General features: G+C 48.0%; 1 protein-coding gene across 2 annotated transcripts in view; it reads right to left on the bottom strand.

The window, feature by feature from the left end:
- Positions 1–1038: 1038 nt before the first annotated feature.
- Positions 1039–18337, bottom strand: part of LOC122541529 (zinc-binding protein A33-like) — a 30190-nt gene continuing 12891 nt past the window's right edge. For both annotated transcript variants that reach the window (XM_087979346.1, XM_087979347.1), the window contains 3 exons: positions 8546–8568; positions 7366–7478; positions 1039–2962 (listed from right to left, as the gene is read on the bottom strand). In XM_087979346.1, coding sequence (XP_087835472.1) covers positions 2406–2962; positions 7366–7478; positions 8546–8568 — 693 coding nt within the window. In that variant the 3' untranslated portion in view covers positions 1039–2405. The remainder of the gene's footprint in view (positions 2963–7365; positions 7479–8545; positions 8569–18337) is intronic.

Genomic DNA, 18337 nt, shown 5'->3' with positions numbered 1-18337 from the left:
TTGGTTTATGCGAAGGTTGGTAGGGTGGAAGGTGAGCACCAGGGGCGTTCTGTCCTTGTTGCGGTTGGAGGGGTTGGGTCTGAGGGCGGAGGTGCGGGATGTGGACGAGATGCGTTGGAGGGCATCTTTAACCACGTGGGAAGGGAAATTGCGGTCTCTAAAGAAGGAGGCCATCTGGTGTGTTCTATGGTGGAACTGCTCCTCCTGGGAGCAGATACGGCGGAGGCGGAGGAATTGGGAATACGGGATGACTGTGTGACTCAGAGGTGACAGAATGGGATCAGCCATCGCTGTGTTTTATTTTCAGCAATTTTCTGAGAGCAAGGGGGAGATTCAGAGTGAGAAATCAAACCATTTTATCCAGCATCACTCTGAGAGCTAAAAGCCCCGGTCATGGTCAGAATTTGATGATTATTTTGTGTTGAATGTGTCTGATGCTGACATACCGATTGGGAAACTTTTAACCGAAAGGGCGGTGGATGCTGCTATAACAGCAAGTGTCCAAAGGACAGATATCTGGAAAGGAGAGACTTGTCTGCAGCAATGAGAGATTGAACCTGTTGATGTTTGGACGAGCTGTGTCGTACGCAATGTGCTCAAACGGTCCCGCCTCTGCGCTGCAATTTCGACAAATCTGCGAATTTGTACCGGAAAGTATTAAATTTAAAAATCCTGGATCCGTATAGCCACGAAGCGTGTCTTATGTCAGTGTGTGGAAGGAACAACTGAAAATGATTCATCTGGAATCTTGCAACTTGAATGGTGTTCAGTTGGCTGGATACCAGCAGTCTCAGTTCCATTCCCACAACCAGCTGAGATTACCATGAAAGACTTCTACTCCTCAATCTCTTCCCTCGCCTGAGGTGCAGTGACCCTCAATTCAAACTCACAACCAGTGGTATCTCTCTCTGTGATGAGAGAGGGGCAGTACTGTTGACATCACCATGATTTGAACGGTCCATTTTATGGTACACTTATTTTGATGGTCGTGAGCTGAAACTCTTTGACAAGATGCAGTAATTTATGTATAACCAAGCAAAAACTTCAATCATTTTTATTGGAAAGAAATTAAAAACACCAAAGTTCTTAGCAAAAGTGGTGCAGCAGGAAGATATGGGGGGTGGGGGAGGTAAATGTGACAGGCAGGGTTGTCTTACTGCCTGTGTCCCAGGAATTCCAGGTTCAAGACCCACTCTGGCAACTGATGACTGAGGATGGTGAGCCCTGAAGGTATTCAGAAAAGTGGAATGTCAGTGTGTACACCCTCACCAGCACTCAGTCAGAATAGGAGCTTCTCCCTTGTGAGCTGGAGCCTCATTTACTGCTGTCCATTGCTCCAGCAAACAAAATGCCTGGGAAAGGACTACACAAGTCAAAACCAGAAAGCGCTGGAGATTCTCAGAACTCTTCTGACCAAGGCCCACCAGACTGGAAACATTGACGCTGTTTTTCCCTCTCTCTCTCTCTCAGGATGCTGAGTTTCTCCTGCACTTTCTGCTTCTGCCTCAGATCTCCAGCATCCATATTTGCGATTCCCATAAACAAGTTTGTGTTCTCATAGTTACTGGGACCCACCGAGCCCACAGCAACATGACATGAATTCCAGTTTAAAGAAACAATGTCCTGCCAGTCAAGCCAATTGCGGCTTTGCATCCTCGATAGAACTGCTTGGCACAGGGCAAGTGAGCTGTGACATTAACTTGCCGGACGGTCAGACCGGGGAGCATTAGAACTCGGAGCAGGGAGTAGACCATTCAGCCCCTCGGGTCTCATCCACCCATTTGATACGAATGCGGCTGATCTCATCTCGACCTCAACTCCACTTTCCTGCACCCTGCCCATAATGTTTCAACCTATTGCTAATTAAAAATCTGTTTATCTCCTCCTTAAATTGCCACAGTGTCCCAGCATCCACCACACCCTTGGGAAGTGAACTCCACGGATTCAAGGCTCGGAGATAAGTAATTTCTCCTCACCCCAGTTTTACGTTTGTTACTCCCTTATTCTAAAATGATGACCTCGTTCTACGTTGCCCAACATGAGGAAACATCTTCTCTGTGTCCACTTTGTCCATCCCCTCGCGCATCTGATATTCCTCGATCAGATCTCCACTAGTTCTTCTAAACTCAAGCAAGTATGGACCTAAACTGCTCAATCTCTCTTCATAAGATAAACCCCTCATTTCTGGAGTCAATCCAGTGGGCCTCCTCTGAACCACCTCCAATACAACTCCATCCCTACTCAAGTAACACACTCAAAAGTGTACACAATACTCCAAGGGCAGTCTCGCTAATGCCTTGTGGTTGTTGTTATTCCTTCAGCAGCAACTGCCAAAATTCCACTCACTTCCCCTATTCCTGGAAGGAGAGATGCTCCGAGCAGGCACTCGCCTGTGTCCCGTTGAGCTACAGTTTCAAGTGGAACAGATTCAGTGCCTCCTTAGTCACGGTCTGTGGAAAAGGCAGGAAGAAAGGGTAGATCTTCTCTCTGAACTGACCTGTTGCGGTGCAGAGGTGTGTCATGTCATCGCCATTATAAAAGGACACCTGCCCTCTCTGGTGGTCCACGCAGACTCCCACCCTCCTCAGATTTACGTCAAAACCGCATGTGTGCTCGGGACCGTAGACACTTCCATTCCACTTTCTCAAGGTCCAGAAGCCATTTGAGGGCGTCAGCGGGACTGCATCGTGCCTGTTCACGGACTCCTTCACCACGCCAACGATCCACTCGTCCATTCTCTCCACGTTGACCTCCCAGTAGTGCTTGCCCGAAGTGAAGCCTTCCCGCGTGACCACACAGCCATAATTACTGAACTGCTTCCGACTGTGTGGCACTGCGGGGTAGGTCCTCCGGCCGTATGGCCAGTCTTTCAGCTTGAAGCGGCCCTTCACTGTCGTCTGGTCCTTGGAGAGGACAAGGTCCAAGCTCGCTGACTCCGGGTCCAATGTCAAAGGGGCAGGAACTGCAATCGAGAGAGAAACAGATTACCTTCAAGGTGCGATCAAAGCATGAACGGACTAGATACATCTCAAGAGTTCATCCGAAGCTGCGAGTCGGCAAAAGGGTTAACAGGAATGTCAGAGCCATTTTAGATGTTTTTATAGACCTGTATCTTTTAACTTTCTGTATTTTTCAGTTGCAGATGGAAATGGGAAAAGGACTATTTTGTTAACCAAAAATTGTTGAAGGAATGGCTGCCTATATAAAAAAGCCAATTGCTGAGACACTCATTGTGAGTCATGTTTACACTGCTGCTTTGTCCAAGCAGTACGGGGTGGGGGTGAATCTAATTTCATTAGGCTGCCTGTACAAAGTAAAGTTGGGCCAGCAACAAGTTGCTGATTGGTTCATGAGGTTGTGACCAATTCTGATGACAAAGGCCACCAGCCTGAGAACAACCCTCTGATTGGCTCCTGAGTAGCTGGACAAGCTTGTAGGTGAGAACACTACTGGAAGGAGCCTTCAAATTGCTGCAAGAGGCAGACGGTGTGTGAAATAATTCCACAAGAGGCTGGTATCCCATCACCAAGTCATCCTTTATTTACCTGTGGAGAGTCCTTGACACTGATCCAGCTCCCTCAGAGCTAGCTCTCAGAGTGAACAGAATCCCTGAAGTTCCCATCCACCAGTGCTCCCTGATTAACAGCCCCAATCAGGGAACTCATATTCTATGAAGTCCACCTGGCTGACCTCATTACCATCTCTACATGCCTCCCCCTCTAACTCAGAGATAGGCCATTCCTTTTTTTACTGTAGCTCCTCCTGGAGTATTTAAGCATTGGGCCAGGTTCTGCCAAATCGGCCCCTGATATGGGCAGCATGTAAAGCACAGTAGCTCACCTCTTGCACCCGGAGCATCTTGAAAGTAGTTAAGTTCCCCTTCAAGTGGCAAGGGCACTGAGATGGTGACCTTCGCTGTGTTCATCTCAGATTTTGAGGTGTGACAATTCTTGGCAGAGAGTGAGAACCCATGGGTTCCAGAACACGCAGAGAGATGGTCGAGGAGCCGGGCACATTTAACTTCCACACCATTTGAGAGTTCACAGATTCTATATGGTTTAGGACCATCACACCTACCTGAACTGTACACGTCACTGGACCTGACCTAGCGTCGACCACACCTCTTACCCATGAACGGCCATTACAAAGGTTTCGACCCCAAACATCATCCCCTGAAGTAAACTGTCTCTTACTTAGAGGAGTCTTGTGTACAACATTGTCATTGCAGATGCCATTCACCATCACCACCCCCCCCTCCCCCCCACCGGTGCAGAGTTTTCTCCCCATTAACAACCCTGCTGGAGCTGTCCCTGTGCTTGCATGAGGGTGAGGTTGGTACAATTGCAACATTTAAGAGGCATCTGGATGGGTATATGAATAGGAAGGGTTTGGAGGGAAATGGGACTAGATTGGGTTGGTATATCTGGTTGGCATGGACGGGTTGGACAGAAGGGTCTGTTTCCATGCTGTACATCTCTATGACTGGGACAGTTTGGTATCTCATGAAGCTGGAGGCTCTTTCTTTAAGCCTGCCTTCAAAGTTTGGGCTGCTCTTTCTGCCAGACTGTTGGACATTGGAAGGCATGGAGCTGACCTTAAAAGTTGAATACCATTTGGCTTTAGGAAATTCCCTGCTGGTTAGACGATAGCCCGTTATCTGTGTTTGACACTACCGGTAGGGGGAGGCAGGGGAGGGGGGGGGGGCGTCTGTGTATTACGAAAAGATGCGAGTAGATTTTCTATTGCTGTCTCTGTGTCTGACGGATGAACTCAATGTGTGTCCAGCCACTTTGTGAGGCCATCCACAATGACCGAGAACATTGAGCCCATAAAGAGTGGCCAGAGTCGATGCGTAACAGGGTGCAGGATTTACCCGGCCATTCCCTAAGAATGTGGTGGAGCTGCAGGCCTCATTGTCCTTGTTGGCACTCCCGCTCCCAGGATGCCACTTGCTCGATCCCAAAGTAACAGAATGATGCCAGAAATGCTTATCCCCCAACACAAGGACGACCCCTACGAGTGAATTTCATCTGGAGTGTGTTTGTCTCTCTTTGCCAATGAAGTACTAACTCCACAGAGGCAGGTATCCCATCACCAGGTCACCTTTTAGGTACATGTGGACCCGCCCCCAGAGTGAACAGATCCTCTTACCCTCCAGTCTAGATCTGTCAGTCAGGGCTCCCTGATTGCACCAGGTAAAGGGCCCCGATCAGGGAACACATTCTCGATAAGGTCCACTGAGCTGACCATGTTACAATCACGACCGTATAATCTTCCTCTCCAGTGAAATGTCTAATGTCGGAAGGAAGTCAGTTTATTTTGCCTCACTGGTTACCGGAATATAACCAATAAGTCAGTGATTCGGCAGTTTGGGTGTGCCTCTTGTGAAGAAGTGGAAAGATTTGGAGGAGAGAAGTTGAAGAGCAGACAATCCTGGCCGCCTCAAGGATCACCTCAGTGAACAGGCATCGCTGAATTGCTTCCCCCAGTTATTTTTCCCTGCACCCCATAGTGCCAATGTTTCTTTGCTCTATCTGTCTGTGTATTTAGGAGAGTTTATACAGGATGGGTTGGAGTTTTTATGGAATCCCTAGTGTGGAAACGGGCCTTTCGGTCCAACAGGTCCACACTGACCCTCCGAAGAGTAACCCACCCAGATCCATTCCCTTACTCTGTTATCGTACAGTTACACCTTACCAAGGCACCTAACCTACATGTCCCTGGGCACTATGGGGCAAGTTAACATGGCCAATTCACTCTAACCTGCACATCTTTGGATTGTGGGAGGAAACTAGAGCACCTGGAGGAAACCCACACAGACGCGGAGAGGATGTGCAAACCCCACATAGACAGTGGTCCGAGGGTGGAGTTGAACCCAGGTCCCAGCCGCTGTGAGGCAGCAGTGCTAACCACTGAGCCACCATGCCACACTTGTTTTTAATGGAAACAGGCCCAACAAGTCCACACCGGCCCTGTGAAGAGTGTCCCACCCAGACCCATTCTCCTACCCTATTACTCTACGTTTCCCATGATTAATGCCCTAACCTACACATCCCTGAACACTGGGCAATTTAACGCGGCCAATTCACCTACCTAGTTTTAACAACTAGAGATATGTCAACAGATTACAATTGTTAACCTGTGGTTAGAATCTCTGATCTCCAACATCTGCGATCCTCACTTTCTCCTTGTGATTCGAATCTACTTATCTGGAGCGAATAGTAATCCTTCTGACTACATAAAGTCACAGAAATGTACGGCACGGAACAAGACCCTTCGGTCCAACTCGTCCATGCCGACCAGATATCCATAATTAATCTGCCAGCAGTCAATATGCAAGCATTTGGCCCATATCCCTCTAAACCTTTCCTATTCATGTACCCATCCAGATGCCGTTTAAATGCTGTAATTGTACCAGCCTCCACCACTTCCTCTGGTAGCTCATTCCACACATGCACCATCCTCTGCGTGAAAAAGCTGTCCCTTGGGTCCCTTTTATATCTTTCCCCTCTCACCCTAAACCTCTGCCATCTAGTTCTGGACTCTCCCACCCCAGGGAAAAATCCTTGTCCATTAATCCTGTCCATGCCCCCTCATGATTTTATAAACCTCTAATAAGGTCACCCCTCAGCCTCCAACGCTCCAGGGAAAACAACCCCAGCTTATTCAGCATCTTTGTTGAGCGTATGGTGCTGGAAAAGCACAGCAGGTCAGGCAGCTCTGAGGAGCAGGAGAGTTGACGTTCGGGCAAAAGCCCTTCATCAGGAATTCAGCCTCCTAGCCGAGTTCTGGAATCCCCCATCCTCGGCAAAAGAATCTTTTAGCCTGGGACCATCCATCAGTCAACTTGAGGACTTTGTGACTTTGACAAAGTTTTTAATTTGGTGATGAATCTGGGAATAGTCAGGCTTGATTTTCACTATGCTACCCCTCCACACGCCACTCCACCCCTACCCCACCGTGAGGGTGACAAATAAATGACAAATCTTCATGGGAATGGAATGTGGAGTTGCAGGTGGGCGCAGAGTTATTTTGGTTTACACTTTAATCAGAACTGAGGTAAAGTTAGTTCTCAAAGTGCTTTTCTTGTGAGAGGTTAATGCAATTGGGAGGGGATTATAGGAAGTGGAACAAAAACAGGAGCAGGAGCAATGAGACAGAGCGAGGAGGGAGGAGATGACGAGAGAGGATGGAAGAGGATAGAGGATGAGAAGAGGAAGGGGAGAGGAGAGGTGGAGAGGGGAGAGAACAAAAGAGGAGAAGTGAAAGAGGAGAAAAGAGAGAGAAGTCAGAAGGTGAAGAGAGGAGAGGAGAGAGGAAAAAGATCAAGAGAAGAGCGAGGGGCAAGAGGGAAGAGATTAATACCTGGGTTTATAATGTTGAGCATCTGTTTCCATACTGTGTACTGCAGAGGTCCATTAAACTCCCCCAGATTCAGCTCAGGTATCTTTGGAAGAGGTTCTGTCTCGAAGTCACATCTGGAGACCAAACAGAGGTTTATCAATAAAAACCAAAAAGACCTCAGCTCAACAACACAAAACACTTGATGAACTTTGACCATGTTGGGATAAAATGGGTTTCGTGAGCCAGGTGGGGAAGAAGTGATTCACAATGTATATTACACCTCAGCAAACTACTACCTCAATGACACTCTCAAATGTATTCCTTTGATGATAATCAATCAGACAAACTTCAGTTGATAAAAAAGAGGCATGAATTGTTTATTGAAAGTGTTTCTATTAATGCTGGGAAATTGGTTAATATATACTGCTGTTTTCGATGATGTGACACAGCTCCATTCTCATTCACACCATTCCAACCTTAGGGTTCAAGGGAAGAATGCTCCAGCCCATCCCATCACCAATTATTAAGCATTAAGCCAAAGAGAGCAGGGAACACCTTATGCTATGCCTAACTATGTGCTGTCCTTGTTCTGGGAGTGTTTGATGGGGACAATATAGAGAGAGATTTACTCTGTATCTAACCTTATACTGTCCCTGTCCTGGAAGTGTTTGATGGAAACAGAGTAGAGGGAGGTTTACTCTGTATTTAACCTCGTGCTGTCCCTGTCCTGGGAGTGTTTGATGATGGGACAGTGTAGAGGAAGCTTTACTCTTTACCTAACCCCGTGCTGTCCCTTTCAAGGGAGCGTTTCATGGGGACAGCTTAGAGAGAGCTTTATTCTGTATCTAACCCCGTGCTGTCCCTGCCCTGGGAGTGTTTGATGGGGGACAGTGTAGAGAGAGATTTCCTCTGTATCTAACCCCGTGCTGTCCCTGACCTGGGAGTGTTTGATGGGGGACAGTGTAGAGAGAGACTTACACTGTATCTAACCCCATACTGTCCCTGTCCTGGGAGTTATGTCCAGGACAGGGCAGAGGGACGTTTACTCTGTATCTAACACCATCCTATCCAACTTCTGGGAGTATTTGATGGGAATAGTGTAGAAGGAGCTTTTGAAGCTGTTGAAGGGGAATTTTGTGGGATGGTATTGACAAAGTGAAAGAGGATGAGGGAAATATGAATTAACTGATGTCTTACGTACCTCTGAAGAATGCCTTTGATCTCCTGAAAAAGAAAATGAAGGAATACTGATTTTAAAAAGGTGTAATCATTGTGCAGCTTACTAACATACTGTGTAATATGGAAACGTTATTCTGAAATTAGGGACACGTTATCCAAGGTTCATGCAGTCCCATCACTCCATTCCACCTGTTAACAGTGTTAGATCAGTTAATTGGATGAATCCACAAGTTCTTCAATGTACAGTTGTTTCATGCACTGCCAGACACTCTATAAACCCCTCATAAACTTATCAACCTTGAATCAATCTCCCCTCACCTTCCTCCATCCCAAAGGAACATACCCTGACACAATGAAATCATTCCTCTGCTTAAATGTTACTTTTCCAGAAGTGTTTTTTTTTTAACTGGGAACGCCCCCCCCACCCCCACCCCCACCCCCCTCAATCTGGGTCAGTATTTATTGTCCATCCTTAACTGTCCTTTGTCTGAGTACCTTGCTAAGGCCATTTCTGAGATTAGTTAAGAGCCAACCCCGTTTTAATGGGTCTTGCCTGACCAGATTTCCTCCCTTAAAGGGGATTAGCAATCCAAGAGCTTTTATTCAAAAATGGCAATCGTCACCATTAGGTTTGCTTTTAACTCTTCTTATAGAGTCATAGAGATGTACAGCTCGGAAACAGACCCTTCGGTACAACCCGTCCACGCCGACCAGATATCCCAACCCAATCTAGTCCCACCTGCCAGCACCCGGCCCATATCCCTCCAAACCCTTCCTATTCATGTACCCATCCAAATGCCTCTTAAATGTTGCGATTGTACCAGCCTCCACCACATCCTCTGGTAGCTCATTCCATACACGTACCACCCTCTGCGTGAAAAAGTTGCCCCTTAGGTCCCTTTTATATCTTTCCCCTCTCACCCTAAACCTGTGCCCTCTAGCTCTGGACTCCCCCAACCCAGGGAAAAGACTTTGTCTATTTACCCTATCCATGCCCCTCATGATTTTGTAAACCTCTGTAAGGTCACCCCTCAGCCTCCGACGCTCCAGGGAAAACAGCCCCAGCCTGTTCAGCCTCTCCCAAAAGCTCAAGTCCTCCAACCCTGGCAACATTCTTGTAAATCTTTTCTGAACCCTTTCAAGTTTCACAACATCTTTCCGATAGGAAGGAGACCAGAATTGCACGTAATATTCCAACAGTGACCTAACCAATGTTCTGTTTTCAAAATGATTGAATTCTAATTGCCACCAGCTACCAGGTTAGGATTTGAATCAAGAGAGCCAGGGTTGTAGAGTCATCAGTCCATTGGCATTGCCACAAGGGCATTGTTCTTGTTCAGCAGTAGTTAGCACTGCTGCCGCATAGCGACAGAGTTCGATTCCAGCCTCGGGCGACTGTCTGTCTGGAGTTTGCACATTCTCCCTGTGTCTGTGTGGGTTTCCTCCAGGAGCTCTGGTTTCCTCCCACAGTTCAAAGATGTGCAAGTTAGGGTAGATTGGCCATGCTAAATTTCCCCATCGTGTTCAGGGATGTGTAGGTTAGGGTGGATTGGCCGTGCTAAATTGTCCCATAGTGTTCAGGGATGTGTAGGTTAGGGTGGATTGGCCGTGCTAAATTGTCCCAAGTGTTCAGGGATGTGTAGGTTAGGGTGGATTGGCCGTGCTAAATTGTCCCAAGTGTTCAGGGATGTGTAGGTTAGGGTGGATTGGCCATGCTAAATTTCCCCGTAGTGTTCAGGGATGTGTAGGTTAGGGTGGATTGGCCGTGCTACATTGTCCCATAGTGTTCAGGGGTGTGCAGGTAAGGGTAGATTGGCCGTGCTAAATTGTCCCATAGTGTTCAGGGATGTGCAGGTTAGGGTGGATTGGCCATGCTAAATTTCCCTGTCGTGTTCAGGGATGTGTAGGTTAGGGTGGATTGGCCGTGCTAAATTTCCCCGTAGTGTTCAGGGATGTGTAGGTTAGGGTGGATTGGCCATGCTAAATTTCCCCATAGTGTTCAGGGATGTGCAGGTTAGGGTGGATTGGCCATGCTAAATTTCCCCGTCGTGTTCAGGGATGTGTAGGTTAGGGTGAATTGGCCATGCTAAATTGCCCCATAGTGTTCAGGGATGTGCAGGTTAGGGTGTATTGGCCATGCTAAATTGTCCTATAGTGTTCAGGGATGTGCAGGTAAGGGTAGATTGGCCGTGCTAAATTGTCCCATAGTGTTCAGGGATGTGCAGGTTAGGGTGGATTGGCCGTGCTAAATTGTCCCATAGTGTTCAGGGATGTGTAGGTTAGGGTGGATTGGCCGTGCTAAATTGTCCCATAGTGTTCAGGGATGTGTAGGTTAGGGTGGATTGACCGTGCTAAATATTCCCATAGTGTTCAGGGCTGTGTAGGTTAGGTGCTTTGGTAAGGCGTAAATGTAGGATAATAGGGTAGGGGAAGTGGGTTTGGGTGGGATACTCTTCGGAGAGTCGGTGTGGATTTGTTGGGCCGAAGGGCCTGTTTCCACACTGTTGGGATTCTATTCTATGTTCTATTCTATTTTGACATCTGGCAAGTGTTTACGTACAGTTCTGGTACAATACACCAGGCTGCTATGCTAATAAAAGTAATTTTCTCGCTTGTGCTTTTAACCATCTTCCTGTCCTGTTTTTGAATGTCCGTGGACATGCAACCTCCAATTGTGCGGCCTCCCTCAACTGATCTTCAGCATCAGTTCAAACAAAAATCAAATAAAACTGCGAAAGAGCAGCTGACTTCACTTGGAATGACCCCTGGCTGGAGGGGAACGTTACTGAGAGAGTGGGGAGTGGACTCAGCTTGGTTGCCGCAGTTCTCTCTCAGGCCAGTAGAGGGGTGTCTTTTGTTACATAAATAGTCCTCTGTTTGCAACTCTTTGGTCCAGGTTATGATCTGTCCTCTCCATGAGACAGACAGATCACTGGGTGTGAAGGGAACATCTGCAAACAGGACACAGGATCACAATCGCCGTGAGTGAATGCGAAGCCCCTCACCAACTCCACGTAAGCCCAGGAACGTAACACAAGCATCTCTGGATAGTTTGTGGTTTATGTTCATGAAGTAGACCGTTTGTCATGAGGGGCGTGGATAGGATAAATATACAAGGTCTTTTCCCTGGGGTTGGGGAGTCCAGAACTAGAGGGCATAGGTTTAGGGTGAGAGGGGAAAGATATAAAAGAGACCTAAGGGGCAACTTTTTCACGCAGAGGGTGGTACGTGTATGGAATGAGCTGCCAGAGGAAGTGGTGGAGGCTGGTACAATTACAGCAGTCAAAAGGCATGTGGATTGGTATATGAACAGGAAGGGTTTGGAGGGATATGGGCCAAGTGCTAGCAAATGGGAGTAGACTTGGTTGGGATATCTGGTCAGCATGGGTGAGTTGGACCGAAGGATCCGTTTCTGTGCTGTACATCTCTATGACTCTATGATTCAGCCCTTCAATCTTGCTCTGCCGTTCCACAAGATCTGATCCATTTCTGCTTCCAATCCAGCATTCCCAGCAACTCACCATATCCTTGGATTCCCTCTGGCTTGCAGAGGAGGTTATCTGTGGGGCCTACCTTAGTAATATTCCGAGGCAGAGACCTTGCTCAGCCTTCTGAGAGAGGAAGAGAAAGACCATCGATTCGCCTCAGTTCGGGTTTTAAAAAGGGGTGACTCTGAATTTTTATCACACTAACCACGCCCCCACCTCCCCGTGCTGGACTGACCCACCAGAGGAATCATCCCCCCCATGGCCACTTCGGTGACACACGTCAGTCAAGCCCTTCCCTGTTTTTCTGAATTCCATGGGAAGCTAGCCCAGCCTTTCCAACCTACCCTCATGAGATGACTTCAAATGGGCTGAGGGGGCTTTTTGGGTGGGATGCAGAGCCTTTCTGGATTGGTTGAAGGGGCTTTGTGTCCCCATACACCTCTATGACTGTAGGACCTTTAACCTGGTTTGCAAGCACCCTCTGTCAGCCTGAGCTCATCCAAAAACCCAATGTGTCCATAGGCTTCCCTCAGCGAGCCAGAGCCTCTGGCCTCCTTCAAATGCTGCCTGCCTGGGCTGTTCCTTATTTCCATCACTGAACCTTCCCTGAACCTCAGGAGATCATCCCTGTCTCAAGAAGTCCCTTCCAGCGTATCTCCTTCACCACCATCGCCTGTCCTGCCCGCCACAGTGCGTCGAACTGACTGATATTCACTCCTATCACAGGAGTTGCGATGTTTTACTCTCAATAAAGTATTGGATCAATGTAATCATGTAAATCAAAAAGTGCTGACAAATTGAAACACCAACAAGCATCAGGAAATCATATTGTGAAATTTCAGTCATTTGAAAAGTCATGACAGGACAGAAAATGACCACGTAATTCCGATTTCCTGTGGAAATCTCCTTCCCTCTTCCATCCCTTCGCTATCCGGGCACAGACGTTGGGAACTGTGCAATAGAACTGGGCACAATTGAGTGGATGAGAAATCATGGACAGGAGAACGTGGTGGCACAGCATGTGCCCCATCTCCAGGATCGCTGGCATCCTATTCCAGCCATCACAGGGTCCAGTTCAACTGAAACCAAAGGCAATTTTAACCTAAACCGAGCTCTGAGAAAGTGTGTGGATGGGGTTTCATTCTGGCATTCCCTGGGCTGGAGGGTAAGCATAAATCCAGCCTGCCCGCACGTCAGAGTAAACTATCCCTGTGGAGCCAAGTGTCAAGGGCAGCTCAGCATTGAAATCCGGACCAGCGCCTTGCCTTCTCCTCCCTACCCCCAAACCCATTCAATTTCTGAGTCTATCCACAAACAAAGCTGAAGGCATGGGCGGCATGGTGGCACAGTGGTTAGCACTGCTGCCTCACAGCGCCAGAGACCCGGGTTCAATACCCGCCTCAGACGACTGACTGTGTGGAGTTTGCACGTTCTCCCCGTGTCTGCGTGGGTTTCCTCCGGGTGCTCCGGTTTCCTCCCACAGTCCAAAGATGTGCAGGTCAGGTGAATTGGCCATGCTAAATTGCCCGTAGTGTTAGGTAAGGGGTAAATGTAGGGGTATGGGGGGGTTGCGCTTCGGCGGGGCGGTGTGGACTTGTTGGGCCGAAGGGCCTGTTTCCACACTGTAAGTAATCTAATCTAAATTTTCATTGTGCAGTGTTTGTGCAGAGGAGCTGCTGTTGCTGCACAATGCAGGCTGCTTTCCTAACCACAGTGATCTCAACTAACCATTTCGCTTCCCCTGTGTGTTGCGTCACCAGCATCCTGCTCAAGGGTGTTGATAAACATCAGAAACCACAAAGACAATTCATACCATGTGCCGCTAATCTATCATGCTTGGAAATCAATCCAGTACTCAATTCATCAAACTACTGTACCAAGGGCCTGCTTAATCTGGTCCTGAGCAAACATTCGCAAGCACGTGGTTAGATACAGAGTAAAGCTCTCTCTACACTGTCCCCCATCAAACACTCCCAGGACAGGGACAGCACGGGGTTAGATACAGAGTAAAGCTCCCTCTATACTGTCCCCATTAAACACTCCCAGGACAGGGACAGCACGGGGTTAGATACAGAGTAAAGCTCCCTCTACACTGTCCCCCATCAAACACTCCCAGGACAGGGACAGCACAGGGTTAGATACAGAGTAAAGTTCCCTCTACACTGTCCCCCATCAATCACTCCCAGGACAGGGACAGCACGGGGTTAGATACAGAGTAAAGCTTCCCTCTATACTGTCCCCATTAAACACTCCCAGGACAGGGACAGCGCGGGGTTAGATACAGAGTAAAGCTCTCTCTACACTGTCCCCATTAAACACTCCCAGGACAGGGACAGCGCGGGGTTAGATACAGAGTAAAACTACCTCTGCACTATCCCGATCAGACTCACCCAGGACAGGCAGAGCACGTAACCAGATATTTGAAGGAGCAGTTACAAGCTGATGTAACTGTTAAACTCGATGCTGGGATCTTTGGCTTCATAGGCCTGAAGTACACAACCGTGCAGGGACTTGGTGCTGGATCTTCCGGACACTGCATTAACCTCATTGTGCCCAAGTGTGTACGTGTGCACGTGTGTGCGGATGTGTCTATGTGTGTATAAGTGGGTGTGTGAGAGAACATGTGTGAGTGGGTGTGTGAGAGAGAGAGTGTGTGTGCGTGCGTGCGGATGTATTTATGAGTGTATAAGTGGGTGTGTGAGAGAACATGTGTGAGTGGGTGTGTGAGAGAGAGAGTGTGTGTGTGCGTGCGGATGTGTTTATGTGTGTATAAGTGGGTGTGTGAGAGAACATGTGTGAGTGGGTGTGTGAGAGAGAGAGTGTGTGTGCGTGCGGATGTGTTTATTTGTATATAAGTGGATGTGTGAGAGAACATGTGTGTGTGAGTGTGTGAGAGAGAGTGTGTGTGTGTCTGCGTGCATGCGGATGTGTTTATGTGTGTATAAGTGGGTGTGTGAGAGAACACGTGTGAGTGGGTGTGTGAGAGAGAGTGTGTGTGTGTGTGCGTGCGGATGTGTTTATGTGTGTATAAGTGGGTGTGTGAGAGAACATGTGTGAGTGGGTGTGTGAGAGAGAGAGTGTGTGTGCGTGCGGATGTGTTTATGTGTGTATAAGTGGGTGTGTGAGAGAACATGTGTGAGTGGGTGTGTGAGAGAGAGAGTGTGTGTGCGTGCGGATGTGTTTATTTGTATATAAGTGGATGTGTGAGAGAACATGTGTGTGTGAGTGTGTGAGAGAGAGTGTGTGTGTGTCTGCGTGCATGCGGATGTGTTTATGTGTGTATAAGTGGGTGTGTGAGAGAACACGTGTGAGTGGGTGTGTGAGAGAGAGTGTGTGTGTGTGTGCGTGCGGATGTGTTTATGTGTGTATAAGTGGGTGAGTGAGAGAACACGTGTGTGTGGGTGTGTGAGAGAGAGAGTGTGTGTGCGTGCGGATGTGTTTATGTGTGTATAAGTGGGTGTGTGAGAGAACACGTGTGTGTGGGTGTGTGAGAGAGAGAGTGTGTGCGTGCGTGCGGATGTGTTTATGTGTGTATAAGTGGGTGTGTGAGAGAACATGTGTGTGTGGGTGTGTGAGAGAGAGAGTGTGTGTGTCTGCGTGAATGCGGATGTGTTTATGTGTGTATAAGTGGATGTGTGAGAGAACATGTGCGTGTGGGTGTGTGAGAGAGAGTGTGTGTGTGCGTGCGGATGTGTTTATGTGTGTATAAGTGGGTGTGTGAGAGAACATGTGTGTGGGTATGCGAGAGAGATTGTGTTTGCGTGCATGTAGTTGTGTGTGTGCGCATTTGTGTGTGTATGATTGTGTGTGGGTATGTGTGTATAAGTGGATGTGTAAGAGAACATGTGTGTGTGAGTGTGTGAGAGAGAGTGTGTGTGTGTCTGTGTGCATGCGGATGTGTTTATGTGTGTATAAGTGGGTGTGTGAGAGAACGTGTGGGTGTGTGAGAGAGAGAGTGTGTGTGTGCGTGCGGATGTGTTTATGTGTGTATAAGTGGGTGTGTGAGAGAACGTGTGGGTGTGTGAGAGAGAGAGTGTGTGTGTGCGTGCGGATGTGTTTATGTGTGTATAAGTGGGTGAGTGAGAGAACATGTGTGTGTGGGTGTGTGAGAGAGAGTGTGTGTGTGTCTGCGTGAATGCGGATGTGTTTATGTGTGTATAAGTGGGTGTGTGAGAGAACATGTGCGTGTGGGTGTCTGAGAGAGAGATTGTATGTTTGCGTGCATGTATTTGTGTGTGTGCGCATTTGTGTGTGTATGATTGTGTGTGGGTGTGTGCGCGAATGTGTTTATGTGTGTGCGTGTGTTTGTGTGTGTGCGTGTGTTTGTGTGTGGAGGTGTTTGTGTTTATGGGTGTGTTTATGTGTGTAGGAGTGTGTGTAGGAGTGTGTGTGTTTATGTGTGTGCGTGTGTTTGTGGGTGTGTGTTTGTGTGTGGAGGTGTTTGTGGGTGTGTTTATGTGTGTGTGTGTGTTTATGTGTGTGTTTATGTGTGGGCACGTGTTTGTGTGTGTGTGTATGTGTGTGTGTGTGTGTATAGATGTGTGTGTGTTTGTGTGTGTTTACGTGTGTGTGAGAGAGTGTGTGTGTGTTTGTATGTCTGTGTTCATATATGTATGTGCGTTTAGGTTGTGTGAGTGGGTGTGCTAGAGACTGTGTGTGTGTTGATGTGTGTACATGCATTTGAGTGTGTGAGTGTGAGTGTGTGTGAGTGGGTGTTTGTGTGTGTGTTGGTGGGTGTGTGTATAGGTGTGTGTGTGTTTATGTGCGTGTGTGTTGGTGGGTGTGTGTACAGGTGGGTGTGTGTGTTTGTGTGTGTGTGAGAGAGTGTGTGTTTTTGATTGCGCGTGTTTGTGTGTGCGTGTGTTTGTGTTTATGTGTGTGTGCGTGTGTTTGTGTGTCCGTGTTTGTGTGTGTATGTGTGTTTAGGTGTGTGAGAGTGTGTGTGTGTGTTGATGTGTGTGCATGCATTTGTGAGTGCGTGTGAGTGTGTGTAAGTGGGTGTATATGTGTGGGTGGGTGTGGGTGTGTGTGTTTATGTGTGTGCTTGTGTTTGTGTGTATGTGTGGGTGTGTTTATGTGTGTGTGAGAGTGTGTGTATGTGCGTGTGTATGTGTGTGGGTGTGTTTATGTGTGTGTGAGAGTGTGTGTATATGTGTGTGGGTATGTTTATGTGTGTGTGAGAGTGTGTGTGTGTGTGTGTGTGTGTGTGTATGTGTGTGGGTATGTTTATGTGTGTGTGAGAATGCGTGTACGTGTGTGTGTATGTATGTGTGTGTGTGCACCAGGCTGTTGGGATCAAACCAGGATCACAAAACTTCAATCAATTGGAAAGAGTAGGGACAGTGCTGTAACTAGCATACACTGCGTCCACCTGAGGGGGAAAGGGGAGTTTGAATAAATGCGGTCAAATTATGAAAGATTCGGACTAGGTGAGGAAAAATTGTCTCGCTGGCTTGGTGGCCAAAAGGTACAAATTTACAAAAAGACAAAGCAGATTCGTGTAAGTCTCTGTAAAAAAAAGTGAACTGGATGGATAATTGTCCGGGGAAAGGTCTGCAGGGAGAGAGGAGACAAGAGATACAGACTTGTAGGCCTCACTGACAAGGGCAGGCCTACTCCCACAGGCAGGAGACAGTGAGGACTGGAGATGCTGGAATCAGAGTCGAGAGTGTGGTGCTGGAAAATCACAGCAGGTCAGGCAGCATCCGAGGAGCAGGACACTCCCGACTCCTCCAAAAGGCACACATTTGGCCCTGTCAGGGGTCAGTGAAAGGTCAAGCACACTGTTGTCACGTGTCAGACAGATTTCCCTCCCCGAGCAACACAAGTGAGCTTTTTTGTCAACAATACGGTAGTTTTCTTAATCCCTGCTCACTCAGGTCAGGTTTTCCTCCAGATTTATTCCATTGAAATTTCCTCATGTCCCATGGTGGGATTTGAGCCTGTCTGAATCCCGAAAGCCAGGCCCTCTGGGACTGTAAAAACTCACCTCAACACCACTGAGCACCCTCTAACAGTGGGCAGTCTGTCTGTGAATGATTGGAAGCAGTAATTTCCCCAAAGTTTGACATTAAGATTAGATTCCCTACAGTGTGGAAACACAGGCCCTTCGGCCCAACAAGTCCACACTGACCCTCCAAAGAGTAACCCGCCCAGACCCATTCCCCATGTTTACCCCTAACTAATGCATCTAACACAACGGGCAATTTAGCACGGCCAATTCACCTGACCTGCACATCTTTGGAATGTGAGAGGAAACCCAAGCACCCGGAAAATGTACAAACTCCGCACAGACAGTCACCCGAATGGAGGTCCTGGGTGCTGTG

This window comes from Chiloscyllium plagiosum, unplaced genomic scaffold (genome assembly GCF_037043375.1).
Source record: "Chiloscyllium plagiosum isolate Xiang-an unplaced genomic scaffold, Cpla_swu_hap1 HiC_scaffold_35, whole genome shotgun sequence".
Lineage (NCBI taxonomy): Eukaryota > Metazoa > Chordata > Chondrichthyes > Orectolobiformes > Hemiscylliidae > Chiloscyllium > Chiloscyllium plagiosum.
This window is presented reverse-complemented; position numbering and strand designations above follow the sequence as displayed.